Below are 20,630 nucleotides of genomic sequence, written 5' to 3'. Positions count from 1 at the left end.
AAGAAATCTTCAGCATTCTTCGAAAAACACACATTTCAAAGGCTTCTATACGCCTCATACTTGTAATTCTGAGAGTCCATGTTTTCACTCCGTATAGCAATAAGGAATAAATGAATGTTTTTAGAAATTGATATCGGATATGCAACGATAACATAGTTTATTAGGAATGTTAAATACATGCATTAATGTTTACACTTATATTGAGGTTTTGCATTTAAATTACTTAACTTTGGTTTATACTTATTTATCCTTGGTTTGTTCTTGATTATGTAGCTATAGGATAGGTGGGTTTTAATTGTCTTTAAAATACCTAGTTTAAATTGACAGTCCTTGATTTTTCAGTATTTATATTTTAATAACTTTCAATTGGTTTAATAGTCTTGTACACTTCATTTTACTGTCATAGAGTATGTGGGTTTAATTTTTTTTTGTTTAAGTTTAAGACCCCTTAATGTTGTACCCATCTTTGCACCCGTAGGATAGTTGGGTTTTAATAACTTCTTACATGAGGCACAAATCATATCAATCGTAAAGGTGCAAAAATCTAAATCCTATATCAAAATCACCCTCAAGACCCATGCCACCCCCCCCCTCCCCCCACCCGACAAAAAATTTCTGGGGATCAGCCACTGAAAGGTGCAAAAATCTAAATCCTGTATCAAAATCACCCTCAAGACCCATGACCCCCCTGACAAAAATTTCTGGATCCGCCACTGGTAGGAATTATTCTTTCTCCTGGATTTTTGGGTACCGACCAATATATCGCCCTTTTTCAATTTTCCTAACATTGCCCGTATTTTAATTTTTCGCAGATACCTACAGTGTATATTGCATAGAAGTTAATTTGATTTTGATATTTATTTATTTCGAACATATTTTTTAGTTAAATTTGTGTTTTACTGAGTCTTTACTGAATTTAATTGTCTAACAGAGCTACTCGTTACAACTGCTAAATACATATTTGGAAAATAAACTACAAATTTATTTTCATAAACAATATATTAAATTTATAATAAATATATAACATTTAATAATAATTTTTGCAAACATAACTTTCAATAAATATTTCTAAAATTGTACATCTACCTTGGTTCAAAAAATCTTTATATTTAAAAATATCACTTGCCATTTCTGCCAACAAAAATATGGCACCATTGATATTCCCACTTGTTAAGGTTGGCATTATCGAACCATCCACTACAAATAGGTTATTGGTCCCTTTTACTTTAAAATCAAAATTAACAACAGCTGTTTCGTCTTCTTCGTGGCCCATTTTGCAAGTACCAACTGGATGGTATGAAGTTATTGTCAAATGCTGAACATAACACCTCCAATATTCTTTTGAACCGAAATCGAATTGTGAGCAGCCTGGAAATATGTTTTTATTGAAACTGGCACCCATTTTTTTCATTTCTTGTGTTTCAACAACTTTTCTTACAATCTCTATACCTTTTATTAAAACATCAATATCATATTCATGACTAAGATATTTCGGGTCAATAATTACTGCGCTGTTTGGTCTGTTGCTTTCTAACCGTACATTACCTCTACTTTTTGGGTGCAAGAGTATGGGTAATATTGTAGCAGTTACATTAGATTTCAATTTTGCGAAATATTTGTTCCAAACGTCATAAGAAACACCGAGCATGTGTCTGAGATATAAACCTCTATCTTCATTTACTCCTACATTCATTACCATAAACTGAAGATCGGGAACGGCTTCTTTGGTTTCATTTGTACTAAAATAGGCCACTGCTTCACAGCCAGCAGTAGTCCATGGTCCTGTTCCACTATAAAAATATTCAAAGGGAGAGAATGGCGACATTATGTATTCTATTCCTATACCAAGTGATTGATTGAAGAGTATCAAATCAAAACCGGTGGTTAGATGATCTTGTAGATTTTCTCCTACAGGTAGATCTATCTTTGTTTTTATGTTAATATCAGTCAAATGCTCTTTTGGACCAATGCCGGAATGTAACAGTATTTTTGTAGTACCTATCACGCCTAAAACACATTTAAATAATACAAATACATACGAGTATAAGGTAAATATATATAGTTAGAGATAGTGCAAACACTCCTGACCATGGAGCTGCGCGAAGGAGGAGGCAAAATTCACATAAAGGCAGAAAGGTTCTATTTTAAGTGGAATTATACTAACCAAACTGAAACGTTCTACCTTTTACGTTGCATAGTACAGTGCGTTTCGCATGGAAGTGGGGACTAAACCAAATTTCGTCTACTGCTCCGTGGTCAGGAGTGTTTGCACTATCTCTACACTATTGCTAGAAGAATTGCTGTAAGTAAATATCAGATGCATTATTGTTCTGAAGCTATTTTCTTGTGGCATCTTAATGCAATTTACTATTTTTTTTTTGAGAGTAAGCCACAATTTTACTTTAAAATTAAGTTTTACGTTTCGATTTCCACTTCGTTAATCGTTCTCAAAATACAAACATTAATAAATTAAAAAAATTTTGCTTTTTGTTACTTGGTGAAAAATCCTTCTAATAATTTAATTTTATCCGACCCATTCAATTGACAATTCCGACATATATTATATATTTTAAAGTAGATGACTTTAAAATGATATTGCCAATATTGTTGAGTTGCGTTCCTGGGACGACTTTATTGTAAAATAGTTTATTCGATTACATGAAATCAAGTTTAACTTGAGAATACCCGTCATAAAAAATCATAGCATGTGATCCGTCTTTAAAAAGACAACCACATGCAATAATGCCAGTAAAATTCTCCCGTCAGTGAGTACATAGTAAATCTTGAGGAAAAAAAACCTCATGATACTATCTCGACATGGTAAGTATTTGGTCTTATATTAGTTTACTCTCAATAAACACCCTGATTTTACATGTATGTATTTAAAAACATAAATGATGTATCCTCGATATGTTATTGTCTTACTAATAGTGGTATTTTCTTTTTACTGATTTCCTCCTTTAATATGGATAACCAGATCCTACTGCACTCTGTCAAAAAATTTGCAACGCAATTCGTGTCATTTAGCATAGTTAGATAAGTTTACGATAAACGGATGTTATAGTACGTCCACTCTATCTTTTCCCATGCATGAAATTATTCACGAATTACTTTTTATACTAGGGCTCTTTTTATTCACAGAAACTAGTATTGCAAAATTAAGCCCCTTGTCCATAGAAATCACAATAAGTTAAACAAGGATCAACAATATGGCATGTCTTTGATACCTTGTTTACTGAAAATTTTGACGTTTATAATTTTCATTGACAGTGACATTAGCTCATTTGTCTTGTTTATTGATTTATTTGAATTTGCTTCGGACTGATATGCCGGAGGCATCAAAAATGGCAGTACAGAATACGTTGTATGATATGTACCAACAGAGTAAGTATTGATTTCTTCAGTGTGAATTTTATGATAAACAAGAACCTGGGTAGGTACTTCAATTTTCATGAAATTGTCTATCTACTTATTTTTGGCTATAAAAGACGATAATGAATTCTTTCTTTTTTTTCAGAGAAGCATGTTACTCTGCAGAGTTTGACCTGTCATTTAAAGGATAAAGAAGTAGTGGATATTGGAAAATCATCGCTTAGTACATTGTTAAAAGATATCGGATTTAAATTCAAAAAGGATGATAATCGACGAGCATTAATTGAGCAAACTAGTATTGCTGCTCTAAGAGTAAGATTCCTTCGTAAATAAATGGAAAATCTTGAAAGTGTATTTACAAGAGAAGTTGTTTTTTTAAATGAAACTTGGATTTACTCCAAAGGAGATAAAACAAATTCTTGGCAAGACAATAGTGCCAAAAGTGTCCGAAAACCAGGAGGTTAGGATGGTAAACGTTTTGTAATTTTTCACGCTGGTTCACGAAAAGGATTTGTTTCAGAAGCAAATTTATTGTTTTGTTCAAAACCTAACGTAGCTCATTATCATAGAGAAATGAACAACGAATTTTTTACCAGGTGGATAAGAACACAATTAATATCTAATTTAGAAGAGCCATAATTGGTTGTAATGGATAATGCTTCTTACCACAGTGTCCTTTTAAATAAACAACCTTCAACAACTTCAAGGAAAGATGAAATTATTAGTTGATTGATAACAAATATTAAATATGACCCACATTTTTCTAAAGCTGAATTGCTACAAATAGCCAAAAATAACAGAAAAGAAAATTTATATGTAATTGACGAGTTGCTCCGAGATTATGGTCATGAGGTATTGAGACTGCCTCCTTATCACTGTGAATTTAACGCAATAGAACTAATTTGGGCAAATTGCAAGTCTTATTACAATAGGTATATTGGTATAGATGGGCATGGGCATTCTGATACTGCTGTTTTAAATATGTGGAATAAGGCACTGGAACAATTTAATGCAGATATTTGGGAGAAATGTGTCAAGACATACTAATGAAATTATCAAAAAATGGTATATCAGAGACAAGAGTATGGTGAATGTTGACATTCAACCAATTATAATAAATCCTGGTGATAGCTCAGATTCAGACAGTGTTCAGAGTTTCTATCTCGTTTGGCATTCAGTTGGCAGTTTATTGTTATATTATAGTTACCCAATCTTTTATTTCAGTCTTGTTTGAAGACATGTTTGGTACTTTCTCTAAGAATATGCTATGGTATGGAGCTTTATCTATTATAATTATTAGGGATGGTTCAGACAAATTTTTTAATAGTTGATTTTCAAACCACGATAAAAAATTTGCTTGATTCATTTCTTCATCGTAATCCATTACAGCCGATTTAAAGGAAAATATAGCCTGTGCACCCGTAATGAAGCCATTTTCATTACCAGCATAAAGAATAATATATCTACAAAAAAAACTATTTCAACACCTTTATGTTTTCAATATGATTACAGTTATATATTATGGTGAATATAAATATATTACGGTTTTCAATTAGTTTTAATAGATTTTACACATATTTTATTCTCATCTTGATCTTGCCATAAGCGACATATAGATCTACAGATCAAGTTTCATCTATAAAAACAAACTTGTACAGTTCTTCATGTTTTCATTTTTTATATAATCTCAAAGATTCTGCCCTCTTCACAGCAATACGAAATTGTTCCATCAGTCCTCGCCTTGGATCATCATTTAGCCATTTAAAATCAATGTCTTTCAGTACAATATTGAGTGACATATGATAACCACTAAATAGATCTTTTTCCTTCAATTGAATCCATAAATGGGTCAATGTTACATGAGTGACAAAAGGAAGAGTTGCAATTCTGACTTTTGGGTCCCCAGACAAAGACGAGTATTAGTAATATTGTAGTGTTGATAACTCAATTTGTGAAAAATTTGCACTTGTGTCACTGTTTCCCCAAAGGTGCAATATATTAAAAATAGTAATTTTTTTTTATGTAATTCACTCGATAGTTTTGCATTTCTCAACATTAGGTAATATTAAATCTTGTTAACAATATTAACTTTGTTGTTGTGACTCTTTTTAAATTTATTTATTACCGTTCAATATTTATGTTTTTACTAGTAATAGACAGTATGAGGTTCATTCTGTAATTATTACATTGACAGTAGTATATATCAATGATAATTATCTACACATCGACGTACGTTTCATTTAATATTTTAATTAAATTTTTTGAAAATGAATCATGACGCACGGGAAAAGATAGAGTGAACATACTTTACTACAAACGATAGTAACATCCTTGCTGAAAAAGATTAATGGTATACACATGCGATTGTTTAACATTCTATTTGTCCAAAGTAGTGTTACTTTGAGAATGATTACTTTGGGGAATCTATTAACCAGAACTTTTACAGTATACCTATTTAACTTACCCGCTGAAAGAATCACTCCCTTGGTTGCTTTAGCTATGTACTCTCGACCTTTATAAGTGTACTTAACACCATAGGCTTCAAAATTGTGATGAAGTAAGATTTTTTGAACAATTCTATTAGTTCTCAGAATAATATTTGGCATTTTTTGTTCTAATAAAGTGTGTGCTGGTGTCCATCTTTGGCCATTCTTTACATTTATCTTTGGTAAACCAAAACCTGATAAGGATAAATACAGAACATTAGTATCTGGTTGTACCCATATTAAATTAGATATCAAGATTCTTCCCTACTAACTGTGCCTTATCAAAATAGCCGACGACAAAATAACTGCGTCAAAAATGCTGCAAAAAATAATCTGCCGACCAAGTAGCTGATAGCAAAACAGTTGAACTACCAAATATATAGCTTTAAAAAAATCAGATGACGTGACTGACATATATTAATGTTTTAAATAAACAGAAAGAGATATTAATAGTACAATTTGTAATTCTTTACTTCATTTTTTAGTATAATTATTAGTTTGTTTTTATATTAACTATTGACTATTATCTACGCAACCTTTAAATGGCGTATGGTGAGTATACAACCACGTTTCATTTAAATAAATAAGAGACCTGTTCTCTCGATGAGACTGTTTCTTTAGCCTTCTATCTGGACATAGGCTTCTCCCAACTCCTCACATCGATCTCTATCTTGAGCAACATACTTCCAATTTGTTTCAGCTATTTTTTTGATGTCATCTCATCTGTGGTCCACCTTTGTAAAGTCTGCGATTTTATATTGTGGCGTTCCAATTTTTGTTGTGATATCCTCGACTTTTGTTTTTGACAGTCATTCTTACCTAGTCATTCCTCTTTCTATCTGAAAGTCATATGCCCATATTTGCTTTAGTTGGGGTACAGGTTTGACATCCACATGTCATGATAGGAAGAATGCACTGGTTGAAAACTTTGCTTTGATACTAAATGAGACTGTCTAATTTTGTTTAAATATTTCATTCACCATATCCCTAAACAATAGGATTCCATAAGTACCTACCTTTTATCTAATTTTTGGTATCTAACCCCTATGTGTGGCATAGCAACACTTCCAAACAGTTCTTCTATAATTTAATTTCAGTATCATCTATGTGTTGGTACAATTTGTTCTTGATATAAGGCATTACATTGGATAAGATCTTCATATGTATGATCTAACTTTCGAGAAATACATGTTATTCTTGGTATAATAGGAACACTTACAATTTCTCTGACTGTATCCACTAACTTTTTAGTCAAAGCGCTGTTTCATTTAAGGCTTTGTTATTATTCATATTTCTTTCGACGAGAGTTTGAAAAATATTAGTAATAATTTGTTTAGCATCAATAGAATAAAAATATTTAATGATGGTCTTCTCCTTGTCGATTTGGGTCCAGTTCATCAACTGGTAAAATTGCCCTATTATTCTGGTCTCCAGGGACATACACAAAGGGTAAGTTTTGCAAAATACAAGGATTCGATGGCAAGTCTCTAAACTTTTAATAAACACACTTTTATAACTGTACTAAACTAATTTTTTGCACAAGCTGAACATTCAAATGACCTTATGTATAGTTGATTCGAAGATAGATCTTTAAGTGTTAGTTTATCATCCTACAACTCTCTACAAATGAAATAAACAATTTACGATCAATAATAGGTAACAAATATTATATCAATTCTAGGGATTTTGTTAAGCCAATCTTGACAGCTTGTGTTACTGTGATAATGCCACAATAGAATAGTTACAAGTGTTTGTTCAACTTTATTGCTGATATTGAAATCACTTTTATAATGAGATACTAAAGATATGAAGAAATATAATAACAATATCAAGTTTTCTATAAAATACTCTTTAACCAAAATATAAAAATACATACAAAAATGGAAAAACACACAGAACTTCTAAAAGAAGCCATACAATAAATCCCTTAAAAAATTCAGTTCTATTCAATGATACTGACAATACGTTTTTGAAAGTAAGTTTTTATTGTGTAATTGGAAAATATTAGTAAACCAAAGGAATTTTTAATGCATACTCAACTCTAATTACCTACTATTTTTTATGGTTCTATATTAATGGAGCTCACCTTTCATACAATTTTCAGTCTCATCTAATACTGGGTAACCTAATTCTTTGGCTGCCTTTAATATTGAATCAGCTAACTTTGAGGTAAAAGTTAAACTACTGACATAAGTTGAGGCAGTAGTTTTGCCTGAAAATATTAAAAATTATTTAAAAAACTGTAATTATGAAGATTAGAAAGTATTTACAAACAATAAAACTAAAATCAAAATTGGAACACTTTAAGACAAAAAATGGGTTAGTGAAAAATAAGCAATATTCAGCAAATACACACAAAATATTAAAATAAAATTTTAAAAGGCAAAAATTAATGAAAAAAAGAAACAAATTAGAATAAATTGTGCCCATATTGAGATTAAACTGTAGAAGGAATATACACAGTGCATTGTTAACGAGATCTTTTGGGTCATTATAAAAAATAGAAATAATTACTTGGTCTCTGTTTTTCTCATCTTTTTAGATGATTGTCATGGTACCTTAGGATTTCTTCACAGACTTCATTGAATTATAAATAATCTTGAAATAAGCAAGCAGATTGCCAGGAATTGTATATATCAAATATCAAAAAAACTATAATGAAAGAGTACTAATCTACTTCAAATGAGGAAAAAATAAAACTTGATGAATGTGTAACATAATCAGAGAAAATATAGGAATAATCATTTTTGAATGTAATGAACTGATATTTTCTTACTCCACCTTTATAGTCCCACTCTTCTAATTTCTTAAAGTAAGGTAAAATATCTTTGGAAAATGCATATCCTTCTTTATCTTTGAACCAATTATTAAAATCTTCAGGATATCCTCTAACATAAATCATGTTGTTAAGCATACCTGTTCCTCCCATAATTTTACCCATTGGCCACATACTTACCTAAAACATGAATAAAAAAATCTAAAATAATATACATTCAAAAGTCAGGGAATACTAGCAATCTGAATTGATAGGTCAACTTGACCAGGGTATAAGCACTTGGTGGTGATGGTGAAAAGATAGAGTAGCCAAAATTTGTCAGTTTACCTTTTGCTATAAATAAACAAATTATGAATAGAAGATGGGACCTTGTACTTGTGTTACCCATTCCATTTATCCCTACCAGAGAGGGATGTGGCAAAAGCTGTAGGACCCCTGAACATAGATAGATTACTAATTTATTGAGACTCATATTTAACAAATTCAAATAAATTGGAATAAGATTAGGTGTAAGTCCTACAAAGTATTGGTAATGCAACTGGCAATACTTAGTTCTTTCGTCTGCAGTTATTATCCATTGTAATAAAACTTGATAAAACTTTCCTACATAACAAGCAAATAACAGAACTTACATTATTTTGCAATCCAAAGCAGCTATTTATCTGGGGAACGCTTTGGTATTGCCAATCATAGGCAGATTGTTGTAATAATAAACCAAATACAGGTACATCGAGCACAAAATTTCCATGTTTTCCAGCTTCCAGAACTAGAACTGATATCTTCCTATTTTCTGCCAGTCTTCTTGCGGCAATAGCACCAGCAGATCCACAACCAACTTAAAAGGAAAATATTAATTGTCTGTTGAATATTTACACAACAAGAATTTTACCTACGATATAATCGAAAACGATGTTTGAATGATCTGTTTCATCACAACTTAAACACAAGATATCTATGTGACATGAAAGGTAAAGTAAAAACCCAAAAAATGTTACACAAATTGTGTACAATGGTAAAAAACATTCTTTACTTAAAAACATGACCCTTCGTATGTATTACTTTTGAATCATTTCTGTTTATTAAATTAGCACACATTTTACATTAATTAGATTATAAATATAGGGTATGCACACATTAGGGAAATTATTTTGTTATGAGTTTTTTATAGGTTATATAGATAACTATAACCTAAAAGATTATGTTAATTTCTTTGACCGGCAGCCGGCAGTAGCGAGTAGCAGATGAGGAAGTGAATATAATATTGCAATGCATTGGCATAATGCATATAATTTTTTTATTTACTCTCAACTTCCCCTCAGTACTAAGACTCACGTTAACCCTCTAGCAGGCAAGACCGCCTCCAGACGGCTTAACTTCTATCTTCTATTGTCATTATAATCCAGCAGGGCCATTTGGTCACATTTCACATTTTAATCGAAAATGCCGCTCGCGGGCTCGATGTGTTTATTGTTTACTTCCATCCCATCCATAGATAAATATTATATGATTATAGTATGTAAGATCAGACACGTTTATTATGTTACATAGATTTTTGGGATTTTGAGTAATATTTTTTGTTTCAGTTATCTAAAATGTCTTCTAAAAGAAGCAGTAATATGTGGCGTAAGTCCAAAATTAACTACTCTCAAATGACTGAAGAGGAAATTAGAGAAATGATGGATTCTATTACGCTTACGCCGGACGAAGAATTCTAATACGATGACAAAAGACAAAGACTACGGCGAGTTTGTGGACGACTCCGATTACTTGGTTGAAACTGATGACGATGTTTCATCAAGTGAAGATGAACTCACAAAAGATAAGGAAAATGTAATTAACGAATGTATCAGATATGCAGAGACTATCATCGGCCGAATTTCTTACGAAATCTACAGAGTTAGATCTGAATGTAACTGGATGTTTCTCTCCAATGACATCGACTCCAATCTTCACCTAAACCAGCAACATCAAAAAATATATTTTTAGCCTTATAAATATAAGTACAGAGTGCAGTGCTATTTACCTGGAACGAAAGCCTATGAAAAGAGCAAAGTCACCATTACCCGAGAATAAGCCAGAGGGTCCCCAATGCTACCTAACAGTGGCGGGTTTATTGGACAAGCAGTAAATATTGATACCAAGTCTGATGAATTTAAAAAGATAGTTTGGAGACAGAAAAACTTACAACTACATAAAAATCAGGTGGTGTTTCAAGGTAACACAGAGTTACCACATAGTTTCAGAGATTTGAAAACACCATATCAATGATTCAATTATTTTTTTACAGATGATTTCTATGAACATATAACTAAAAGTAAAAATATGAACGCACGATTGCTAAATATAAACTCTTTATTCAAAGTAACTTACACTTAGACAATATGTGGGTATTCTTATTTACATTTCTTTGTACCATTATCCAACTGTGGAGCAATACTGGGGAGAACACGCTTTTGAAGCTATTAGAAGTACAATGACATCTAAAAAAAATTTCGCTATTCGTAAGCATCTAAGTTTCAACGACCTTTCTTTGCTGAAGAAAAAAAGTGAACGGGAGTATGATCCACTTTACAAAGTTCGACCAATCATTAATCACCTCAATGACCGTTTTGATTCAATACCAAAACAGCCCCGTTTGTGTGTAGATGAGCAAATGTGTGCAACGAAGATGCGTTCACAACTTCGCCAATATATGCCGAATAAACCACACAAGTGGGGAATGAAACTTTTTATTCTCTGTGACTCCTATGGGTTTGCATACCGCTTCGAAGTTTATACTGGTGCTGGTGATAACATTGTCCTTCCAGGGGAACCAGATTTGGGAGCAACGTCAAATGTTGTTTGGTTAGCAAAAACTGTTCCTCATTTTAGGAATCATATAATTTACTTTGATAATTTCTATACGTCATTACCACTACTTGTCTATTTAATGAGCCATGAAATATATGCACTTGGTACTATTCGTCGTGATAGAATTTCTAATTGTAAGTTACCTGCTGACAAAGATAAACAATAGAAGAGGAGAATCCAGTGAATACATTGGTACTGCATATGGTGTTGACATAACCACAATACATTGGAAGGATACCAAAAATGTAAGATTAGCGTCTACTTACGTTGGGGTTCAGCCATTCTCATCTATACTTCCAAAAGAGTCACCAAGAAAGATTGCCAGATATGACAGAAAGAAGAAGAAATATTTGGAGCTTGATTGTCCAAATATTATTAAAGGTATTTTATGTCTACATTTATTATTACTGTGTTCTATATTCTATTTTATTTTTAAAGTACAATTGCCACATGGGCGGACGCGGAGTAGATTTATTAGACGGCTTACTTGGTCGATATCGCATCCGACTAAAAACAGAAAGCGCTTCACTTCGCCTTTTTTATCACTTGATCGATATGACTTTGGTAAATTCATTCCTTCTCCACCGTAGAATTCATGGGAAGACTGTAATTCAGAACCTTCCAAATTTTCGGAATTCAGTGGCTGATGTACTCTGCAAATATCAGGTAAATCCTAACAGGAAACCAGTAGGTAGACCACCGAAACGTAGACCATCTCTAAAAGTACGGCAACCATCACCAACTGGTGGAAGAAAAACATATCTACTAGCAGATGATATTCGCTTCGACAACACATCACACTGACCAACTTTTCTTGATAGAATGGGTAAAAAAAACATACAATCTAGCTGGCTGCAAATCAGAAACTCAAGTTTTTTGTTGTAAATGTCAAGTTAATTTATGTTTTTCTTCAACAAATAATTGTTTTCTTGCTTTTCACAAAAGCAACTAATTGTCCATTTTCACTTACTTATTTATGTTTATTGTATTTGCTTTTTACGTTTATAATAAAATGAAGTAAGCAAATGTGCATCTTGATGTAAATATATATACTTTTCCCGGCAAGCCCGCCTGGAGGCGGGCTATATTTTTTTTCCTCAGATGGCTAAAAAAATCTTTCAGTCAAAATAAATATCATAATTGGCTCTTTTATATCAAGACCTATCAAGTTGTGAATTTTTCCATTGAAAATAAAATTGACCTGGTAGCGGGTTAAACTGATGTGATATACACAAATTTTTTTAAATTTTATTTCATTTCCAAATTATTTTGATATATTTGTGTTCACTATTTTTGAATAAAAGTTACTCTCTCCTTTATTGTGTTTTTTCTTTTAATAACAATTATAAAATAAATCTGCTTCCTCGGTGTAATATTGGAACATTAATTTTGTAGTTTGTCTTGAAGTATTCATATTAATTTTGCAGGGAATAATTAATTTTATCTTTTATCATCAGCTGGGTGATAACTGATGACACCCATCCTCCCATAACCCCCTGTTAAGTTTGCCCTTTACCCATGGCACTTATCTATGAGTTTGCCATGGCTGGGTGCAGGGATGGGCCGAATAAGAAGTGATGAAGTGAAAGTGAAATCAGTTAGTTGAATGTATCGTGAAGTGAATTACTGTTGTATGTATTTCTGCACCGAATTCAAAATAACACAGAAATAACTTAAACAAAAATTTGAAAGGTGGACTATTTCTGACATCTAATGATAGATCCAGAGAAGTATACTATTCTTTGTAGAACTCATAATAGTCAGATCATCGGAAGAAAAGTTCCAAGTCGAAGAACATCCTAATTCAGGAATCTCTTAGAAGAAGAATTAATAATAAATACCCTGACCATAGAAGACACCACCCATGGGTGGTGTATTATCTGTTCCATTATATAGTTGTTTGGGGTTCGTAATCGATCCTAGTACCTATATCTAAAGGTCCACTCAAACAGATCAGTTCCGTTACGTTACAGTTCCAGCACCAAACGGAACGATCCGTCATAAAAAATATTCTTTAATTAATGCCGCCGGCGTTCATATTCATCCGTTGCCGGACAGTTTCCAAGCAGACAGGTTTCGACCCGTGTAACGTGGGTGAAAACGATACTTTTTGGTTTTGCCGGAAACATGCCGGGCGGTATAAAGGCTGATTTATAAACTTTACATTGGCGTTCCCCGCTGGCGTTCACCGTTGACCTTGGCGCTGCTATCATAAAGTGAGCCAAATAATATTAACGACGAACAATTAATAGAATGTGTGAGAAATATGTCTTATATGATTTGTAGCATGCAAAATACATGGGTAAAATAATATTTGGAAGGAAATCAGAGAAGAAATAAAAGCATAAGGTAATGACTTGTCTTTATTGTTTTTATTTCACTCTAAAAAAAACAACATACTTCTTCTTCTTTTGTTTCTATGGCTTTCACGTCATAGTGATACGCCAGCTCAATTTGCTGGTGACCCCGATAAAGTCTGGCTCTAAACCAACTCGAGGCCACTTACTTGTGCCTGTGCCAAATAATTTTGTAGGAAAAAAAAATTCATTAATAGTTAATTAATACGTTATGTTAGTAAACACGGTAAACACTACAAAAAGTATTGAGCATTGTCGATTACAAATTTAATTTATTAATTGAAAGGAATTTTATCAAAATGCTGACTGATTCTTCAGTAAGTTTATTTAATATAGAATATATAGTAATTGGTGAATTATAATTCATATAAATGAATTTTGTGTAGGGGAGACGGGGAGAGTTCGGACCATTTTTAAAAATTAATTTTTATTAGAAAAGTGTATTGATATATTTACCTTTTAAAGTAGTTAACTTAAGCTTCCAAGGTTCAGGCATAACCAATCAAGAGCAGAATATATCAAATCAATAAATTAACAACAAAAATAAAAAAATATTGCAGGGGGTCATTTGTCCGAAGTCTCCCCAGAAACGGGGAGACTTCGGACTAGGAACTGGGAGACTTCGGACAGTACTGGGAGACTTCGGACAGTACAACATATGTTACTTATAAAAATGTATTTAAAAAAAATAGACATGTTTAGATATTAAAAAATTAATGCAATGAATAATCTTCTAAATCTGTATTAAAATAGATCATATTTTCATATCTTTGACGTGTATCTTTCAAGGGCTTCGGTAAAATACATTTTATGTCTTCAAATATAACAAAAGCATCTTCTTCAGTGGAGATAAACCGATTAGAAGTGGCATGTTTTTTATAAAATTTTACGTCGTATCCTTTTATCTGTTTTTCCTGAATTTCTGCAACATAGTGCCGAAATGTAGCTGGTGTTTTTCCATAAACTCTGGCAATTATAAACTGACCATTTGCAATATTTGTTTCTTCTGTATCCACTTCGTCATCTTGCTCTATGAAGTCAGAGGATTTTTCATTGCTCATTATGTCTTCAGAGGAAGAAGAAGAAGATGTTTCAACAATTTTTTTAGTGACTTTCTGTCTTTTTTTAGGATTTACTTTCCTTGTAACAGATCGTTTTAGTTTCCTGTTGGCAATTTCGTCTTTTTCTGGAGTATCCGTGGCAATGATACATTTGCCCTTAGGCCTCCCTCTATTTGATGTTTTACGTTCTGGCGCCTTGGGAAACGGTCTAACCATTTCTGGAGAAATGATGTTTGGAGAAGTTGAGTGACTCGGAGAAACTAAAACTTTGCTTGGCCCCGGTTTGGACAAGCTATCAAAATCTCTTTTTCCGAGTTCCGGTTCTGTAGTAGGCATTGGTCTATCTGTCACGTAAGAAGATAAGAACTCTTCTTCTCCGAATATATTCCTGTCAAAAGGCCAAATACCTGTACACTTGAAACCACTTTTAATATTAACTGGATTGGCAGCTCTGTCCCAAGCAGAAGAACAAATAGCAGGCAAGTCATATATAGAAAGTGTCTGACCAGGATTAGACAACATCCAGGAATTAGCACCATCATTAAAAAACTTTTTGAAAGGACCAAACACTGTTCGGTCCAAAGGTTGTAACTTATTAGAAGTATGAGGTGGTAGTGTCAAAACAGTAATTCCATTTTCTTTGCAGTAATCAAGTCCCTCCACTGAGAGATGGGACTCGTGGTTATCCATGATTAGTAAAATTTTATTAGTATCAGAGCAGAGTGTATTTTTGACAACATGTTTAAGTACTTTCAAAAAATTATCACTTGTCATCCATCCTGAAGGAGATACTAATCCTAAAGCAACTTGAGGAACCCCTTTCATCATGCGGTTTTCATCAAAACGTTGCCGTGGGAATACCCATATAGGAGGCAATGCTTTTCCATCAGCAGAAATTATGCCCACTTGTGTAACTAATTCTCCACGTTCATGTGAGGTCACCTGCCCTATTTGATGTTGACCTTTTCTTCCAATTATTTTAGGTACACGCTGAACTGTAGTAACCCCAGTCTAAAAAATAAGTGATATTAATTATCAAAATAACTAAACAAAATTGTTAATTGACTCACTTCATCTAAATTGAAAATCGCTGAAGATCCAAAAGAATGACGACGTAAAACTTCTTCTAATTTATTTTGAAACGTCTCAACAGTAACTTTGTTAAAACTCGTCATTCTAGCGAGACTAGTGGCTTCAGGTGTTCTAATAGATAGTACAGGATGACGTTTCATGAAACCTGAAAACCAGTCTGTTCCAGCTTCTTCATTTTCGCTCCATGTAGTAGGCATTTTAACATGGTTTTTCTTGGCAAATTCAAAAGCTAAACGTCTTGCAGCTTTAGGCGTTAGTCCATGAAACATGGAAGAACAATCTAATAAATATTTTTCAAGCATTTTTTCCATTATATCGGTAAACACTTGAGATTGCTTGAAATTTGGAGAGAATGTTACGTTGTCTATACCCACAGCTCTAGCTTTCTTTATGTAATCTAGAAGACTAGATTTAGGAACGCCGTAGGTTTTGGCGCTATTCCGAATGCTCAATTTGCCGTCAAGCACCTCTGATGTGGCATTTTTCATAGTGTCTGCAGAAAATTGTCGTTCTGTTACCATTGTATATGTACGGGGCATTATGAGCTGTAAGAGAAAAATAGAATAACTACAGATCAGGGGAGACTTCGGACACACAGGGGAGAGTTCGGACACTGTGTCCGAACTCTCCCCTAATGCAAACATTGGTAATACAATGAGTTTATAAAAAAACTTACCTAAATATTGCAACAACATAAACGCAAATTAATGAAATAAGTATAGTAGATTACAGCACCAAAGTTTTATACGTGGTAAGTCTATGTATTTTAAAATATATCTTCTGGATTGCACCGATATTTTTAGAACAAAACTCGACAAAACACTTCACAATAGATAACTCTGTGACTACGACCGAAATCACAGCTGTCAATACATAACCTATAATTATGTACAAATAAGGTTGTGTTTACCAAATGACAACAGTGCATCTTCAAAAATGTGCGAAATTCAAATGTGTCCGATGTCTCCCTGTGTCCGAACTCTCCCCGGTCTCCCCTATAGGTCAAAACTCGGAATGATCCTTATCGGGCATTCAAAAAATATATGATTTAGGTTCTCTATTAGACCACACTCACAGTAAGGGTTGTCCACCAAATTCAGTTTGAAAAGATGTTGACTTGTTAAACAATAACCGGTCCGCATTCTTATAATAGTTGTAATGTGTCTCCTATCTTTATATGAAAAGTTTTGAAACCATGTCTTATTAGGAAAAATATTTTGTACTCTGTAATACTGATACGATTTTTTGCTAATTAAAGTTTTCCAAGTGTTTTTAAATTTGTTTTTAATTTTATTCTTAATTATGGGTAACACGTCTTGAGAATCTAATTTCATATTTAAAGGAATATTAAGATCTCTCCCTATTTTGGCCAGTGTGTCAGCTTGTAGGTTGCCCGGTATATCGCAATGACCCGGTATCCATGAGATAAGTATTTCAAATCCGTTTCTATTTGCAGATGTAATAAGATTTTTTGTTTTAAGGCACCAATAATCTACCGAAGCAGAAATATTGCTATTAATAATTTTAGAAATTGCACTAAGAGAATCAGAAAATATAATAACTTTATTGATCTGTCTATTAACCCTTTGTTGCCCAAATATAGAGATTCAAGGAAAAATTCAAATATTTTTACATTTTTGGCATAAAAACATCCAAAATGAATAATATATTTTGTTGTTCTAAATGATTGATATTTACAGGAAAAAAACAAAAAATTGGACTTTTGAGTACCGTCAGGAAATACCTAAGTAAATATAGGGCATTATATTTTATTTGTATATTTATAAAATTATTTATTATTAACATTATCATTAACAAATAATTAAATATTGATAATATGATGTTACAAATTTATCTCATGATAAATCGCAAAATAGTTTTTTTTTTCATTGCAACACAGAAACACCCCACATGTGCTGCATTTACTGTGAGGACGTGACTGGATACCTTGGGCACTACAGTACTCACACCGGCCTCTATTACCTTCGTATTTGACCCAGTGGCTTCCCCTATTTCCTAAACGAATGTCGTCTAAAACGCTAAAGTTGTACTTTCGACGCTTCTGTAATGGTTTCAAGATTGTGTTTCTCTTCTTTGATTCACATTTGTTCATATTCAATAATCCTTGAGAGACTGACCTTCGAAACTCAAACGTGGTCATCTTTTCAATAAGGTCACAGTGTATGATATATGAATTTATAAATGCAATATCTAAAAATCCCCAAAATAAACGGTGCCACCATTTTTTTGATCTACGATTCATACCATACGTAGTACGAAGTTGATCAGCATGATCTACCCCACCCATGTGACGATTATAATCCTCCACAACTACTGGACAACTTATGTCAGATTTTGTACCATCTTTATTAGTTCTTTTGACTGATGTCAGCTCGGTTCCGTGGAAGTTAGTTGCAAAATTCACGATTGTATTGTCATTCCATTTGAAAATACCTATGTTTGTGTTGGAATATCTATAGTCAAAGTTAGTCCAGTAACGGTATTGATGTGAAGTAATTATCGAAATAAATGATTTTATTTTTGCCCCAATGTGGTTTTGTTAATGACAACACAACACGTTCTCCTAATCCATGGCGTCTAAATTCATTTTGCAGTTGTTCATTCTTGCCTTGATACACATCAAAATTTGAAATATATCCTTTTTGGTCAGCTAAGCACCAGATTTTATATCCTCGTTTTATAGGCTTCTGGGGATTATATTGTTTTAGGGTCGACCTACCCTTGAAACGTATCATACTTTCATCAACAGCGACCCTTCTTGTTGTTTTGTAAAGAGTTTGAAAATTCTGGTTGAGTTTTTCCAGAACTGGACGTAATTTATATAGCTTGTCTGTGTTATTTTTTGGAATTTCCAAGTTATTGTTGCAATGAATATTTGCCAAAATTTTCTCAAAGCGATTACGTGACATTGCATTAGTAACTAGAGGAATGCCTAAATCGAGACTTCCATTCCAGTAATGTTTCCAGTTCGGCAGTTGGTGATAGGCCATGAAGAAATTGATGCCAATGAAACTGAGGAGCTCCTTTTCCGTGAGATCTAGTTGTATATTTCTCTGGACAGCGTACAAATTACTTTGGTAAGTGATATCGCTTATGATGGAGCCAAGTACTTTTATGAATACGCTGGTTGGTGTTTCCGAACTATCAAACAATTCCTCGACCACACCTTCCGCCTCCGGATAATCGGATATTTCGGTTTTAACACTACACTTCTTCCATCTACGAGCAGGTTGTTCTTGAACTTCATTATTAGCAGACTCTTCTACTTCAACTTTTGACAAACGCAGCTTTCTGTTTATAGTCGCAGTGTTTTGTTCACAAGATTTTCTTGAAGTGCACGCTTCCAACGATACAGTAGTGATAGTGACTGACTCAGTTGAAACGGTTGGAGAGAATCCAATATCTTGTAAAACAATATCCTGCTTCTCATCATTATTACCATCCAATTTATTTTCAAGTGTATGTGGATATAAAGAACTAGACTCTGTGGTATTATCTTTATCATTCACTTCACTTGAAATGTTCGGAGGCAGTCTAATATCTTGTAAAATATTCACTTTTTTCTCATCACCATTTCTTTTGAAATTATTTTTAAATCTACTTGGAAATAGTGAATCGAAGTCAGTGTCACTATCGTTATCACTTTCCTCTATATCAGTATCAAAATTATTATCTAAGGGTAAGTCATCACCTGCCATAATTTCATTGGCGATGTCTTGCAATTCTGTTTCAGAAAGAGGTTTGTTGTAAAACCATTTTATTTTTTTATGCTCCATATTCCTGACGGTACTTTTGTGGACTCTGAAACAAATAAGGTTTTCTTAGCTAAACATCTTTCTAAATACAGAATATTTGTTTTCTGTGCATACTAGATATACCAATTTACATTATATATATACAATTAGAGCTTACCTTTTCTTGCGAAATGTCGAATACACGATAACAGTTAGGACTAGTTTGAAACTAACCTCACACCATGCACTTCAGAACGTAACTGATGAAATATGAATGCTAATATTACTTTTGCACATGCGCTGCATCTGAGAGGGAGAAAAAGAAAATACATTGGACTCCTGTGTACCGTCAGGCAGAAGCGAAACAAATGAAATATGTACAATATACACGAGTTCAAAATCTGTGGCACTTTAAAGTACCGTCGGGCAACAAAGGGTTAATGGATAAATTAACTGCTTGGTATATAGCCATGTTTTCTGCTTTGCATATGCACAGTTCATCAGGTAGTCTGGATGAAAATTTGTAATTGATACTAGGAATATAAATGCCAAAACCTACTTTGTTACAATTTTTTGAGGCATCCGTATAAATGAACGTGAAATCATTGATATATTTTTCAGTAAATATTGCAAATTTTTCTCTAATCATCATTCTTTGTTATTTCGCAATTTAGTGTTTTTACTGGCCTGACTAATGTATCAAAATCCATCTCATAACATGGAAAATTATTACCTTTATATATTTTGTTAAAATATGGAAAAAAGTATTCTAGTGTTAAAACTAAGTAAGGACAGTTATCTTCATTATAAAAATTAGGTTTGATTATAAGTTTATTCCGTAAGTTAACAAGGAACAAAATCAAAGGATGGTTTTTGATATT

At 33.0% G+C, this 20,630-nt stretch overlaps 1 protein-coding gene across 2 annotated transcripts; it reads right to left on the bottom strand.

Moving 5' to 3' along the window:
* Positions 1–986: 986 nt before the first annotated feature.
* Positions 987–9,810, bottom strand: LOC140437288 (glucose dehydrogenase [FAD, quinone]-like). Of its 2 annotated transcripts, none has more exons than XM_072526719.1 (6): positions 9,524–9,810; positions 9,267–9,469; positions 8,640–8,814; positions 7,945–8,070; positions 5,837–6,052; positions 987–2,007 (listed from the first exon to the last, which is right to left on the bottom strand). In XM_072526719.1, exons 1-6 carry the CDS (start codon positions 9,672–9,674, stop codon positions 1,028–1,030), a joined length of 1,851 nt encoding a protein of 616 aa, XP_072382820.1. In that variant the 5' UTR covers positions 9,675–9,810; the 3' UTR covers positions 987–1,027. The 2 variants fall into 2 exon arrangements, with proteins under 2 accessions (XP_072382820.1, XP_072382821.1); XM_072526720.1 differs by having other exon boundaries at positions 9,528–9,668.
* Positions 9,811–20,630: the final 10,820 nt, after the last annotated feature.

Source organism: Diabrotica undecimpunctata, chromosome 3 (assembly GCF_040954645.1).
Source record: "Diabrotica undecimpunctata isolate CICGRU chromosome 3, icDiaUnde3, whole genome shotgun sequence".
Classification (NCBI taxonomy): domain Eukaryota; kingdom Metazoa; phylum Arthropoda; class Insecta; order Coleoptera; family Chrysomelidae; genus Diabrotica; species Diabrotica undecimpunctata.
This window is presented reverse-complemented; position numbering and strand designations above follow the sequence as displayed.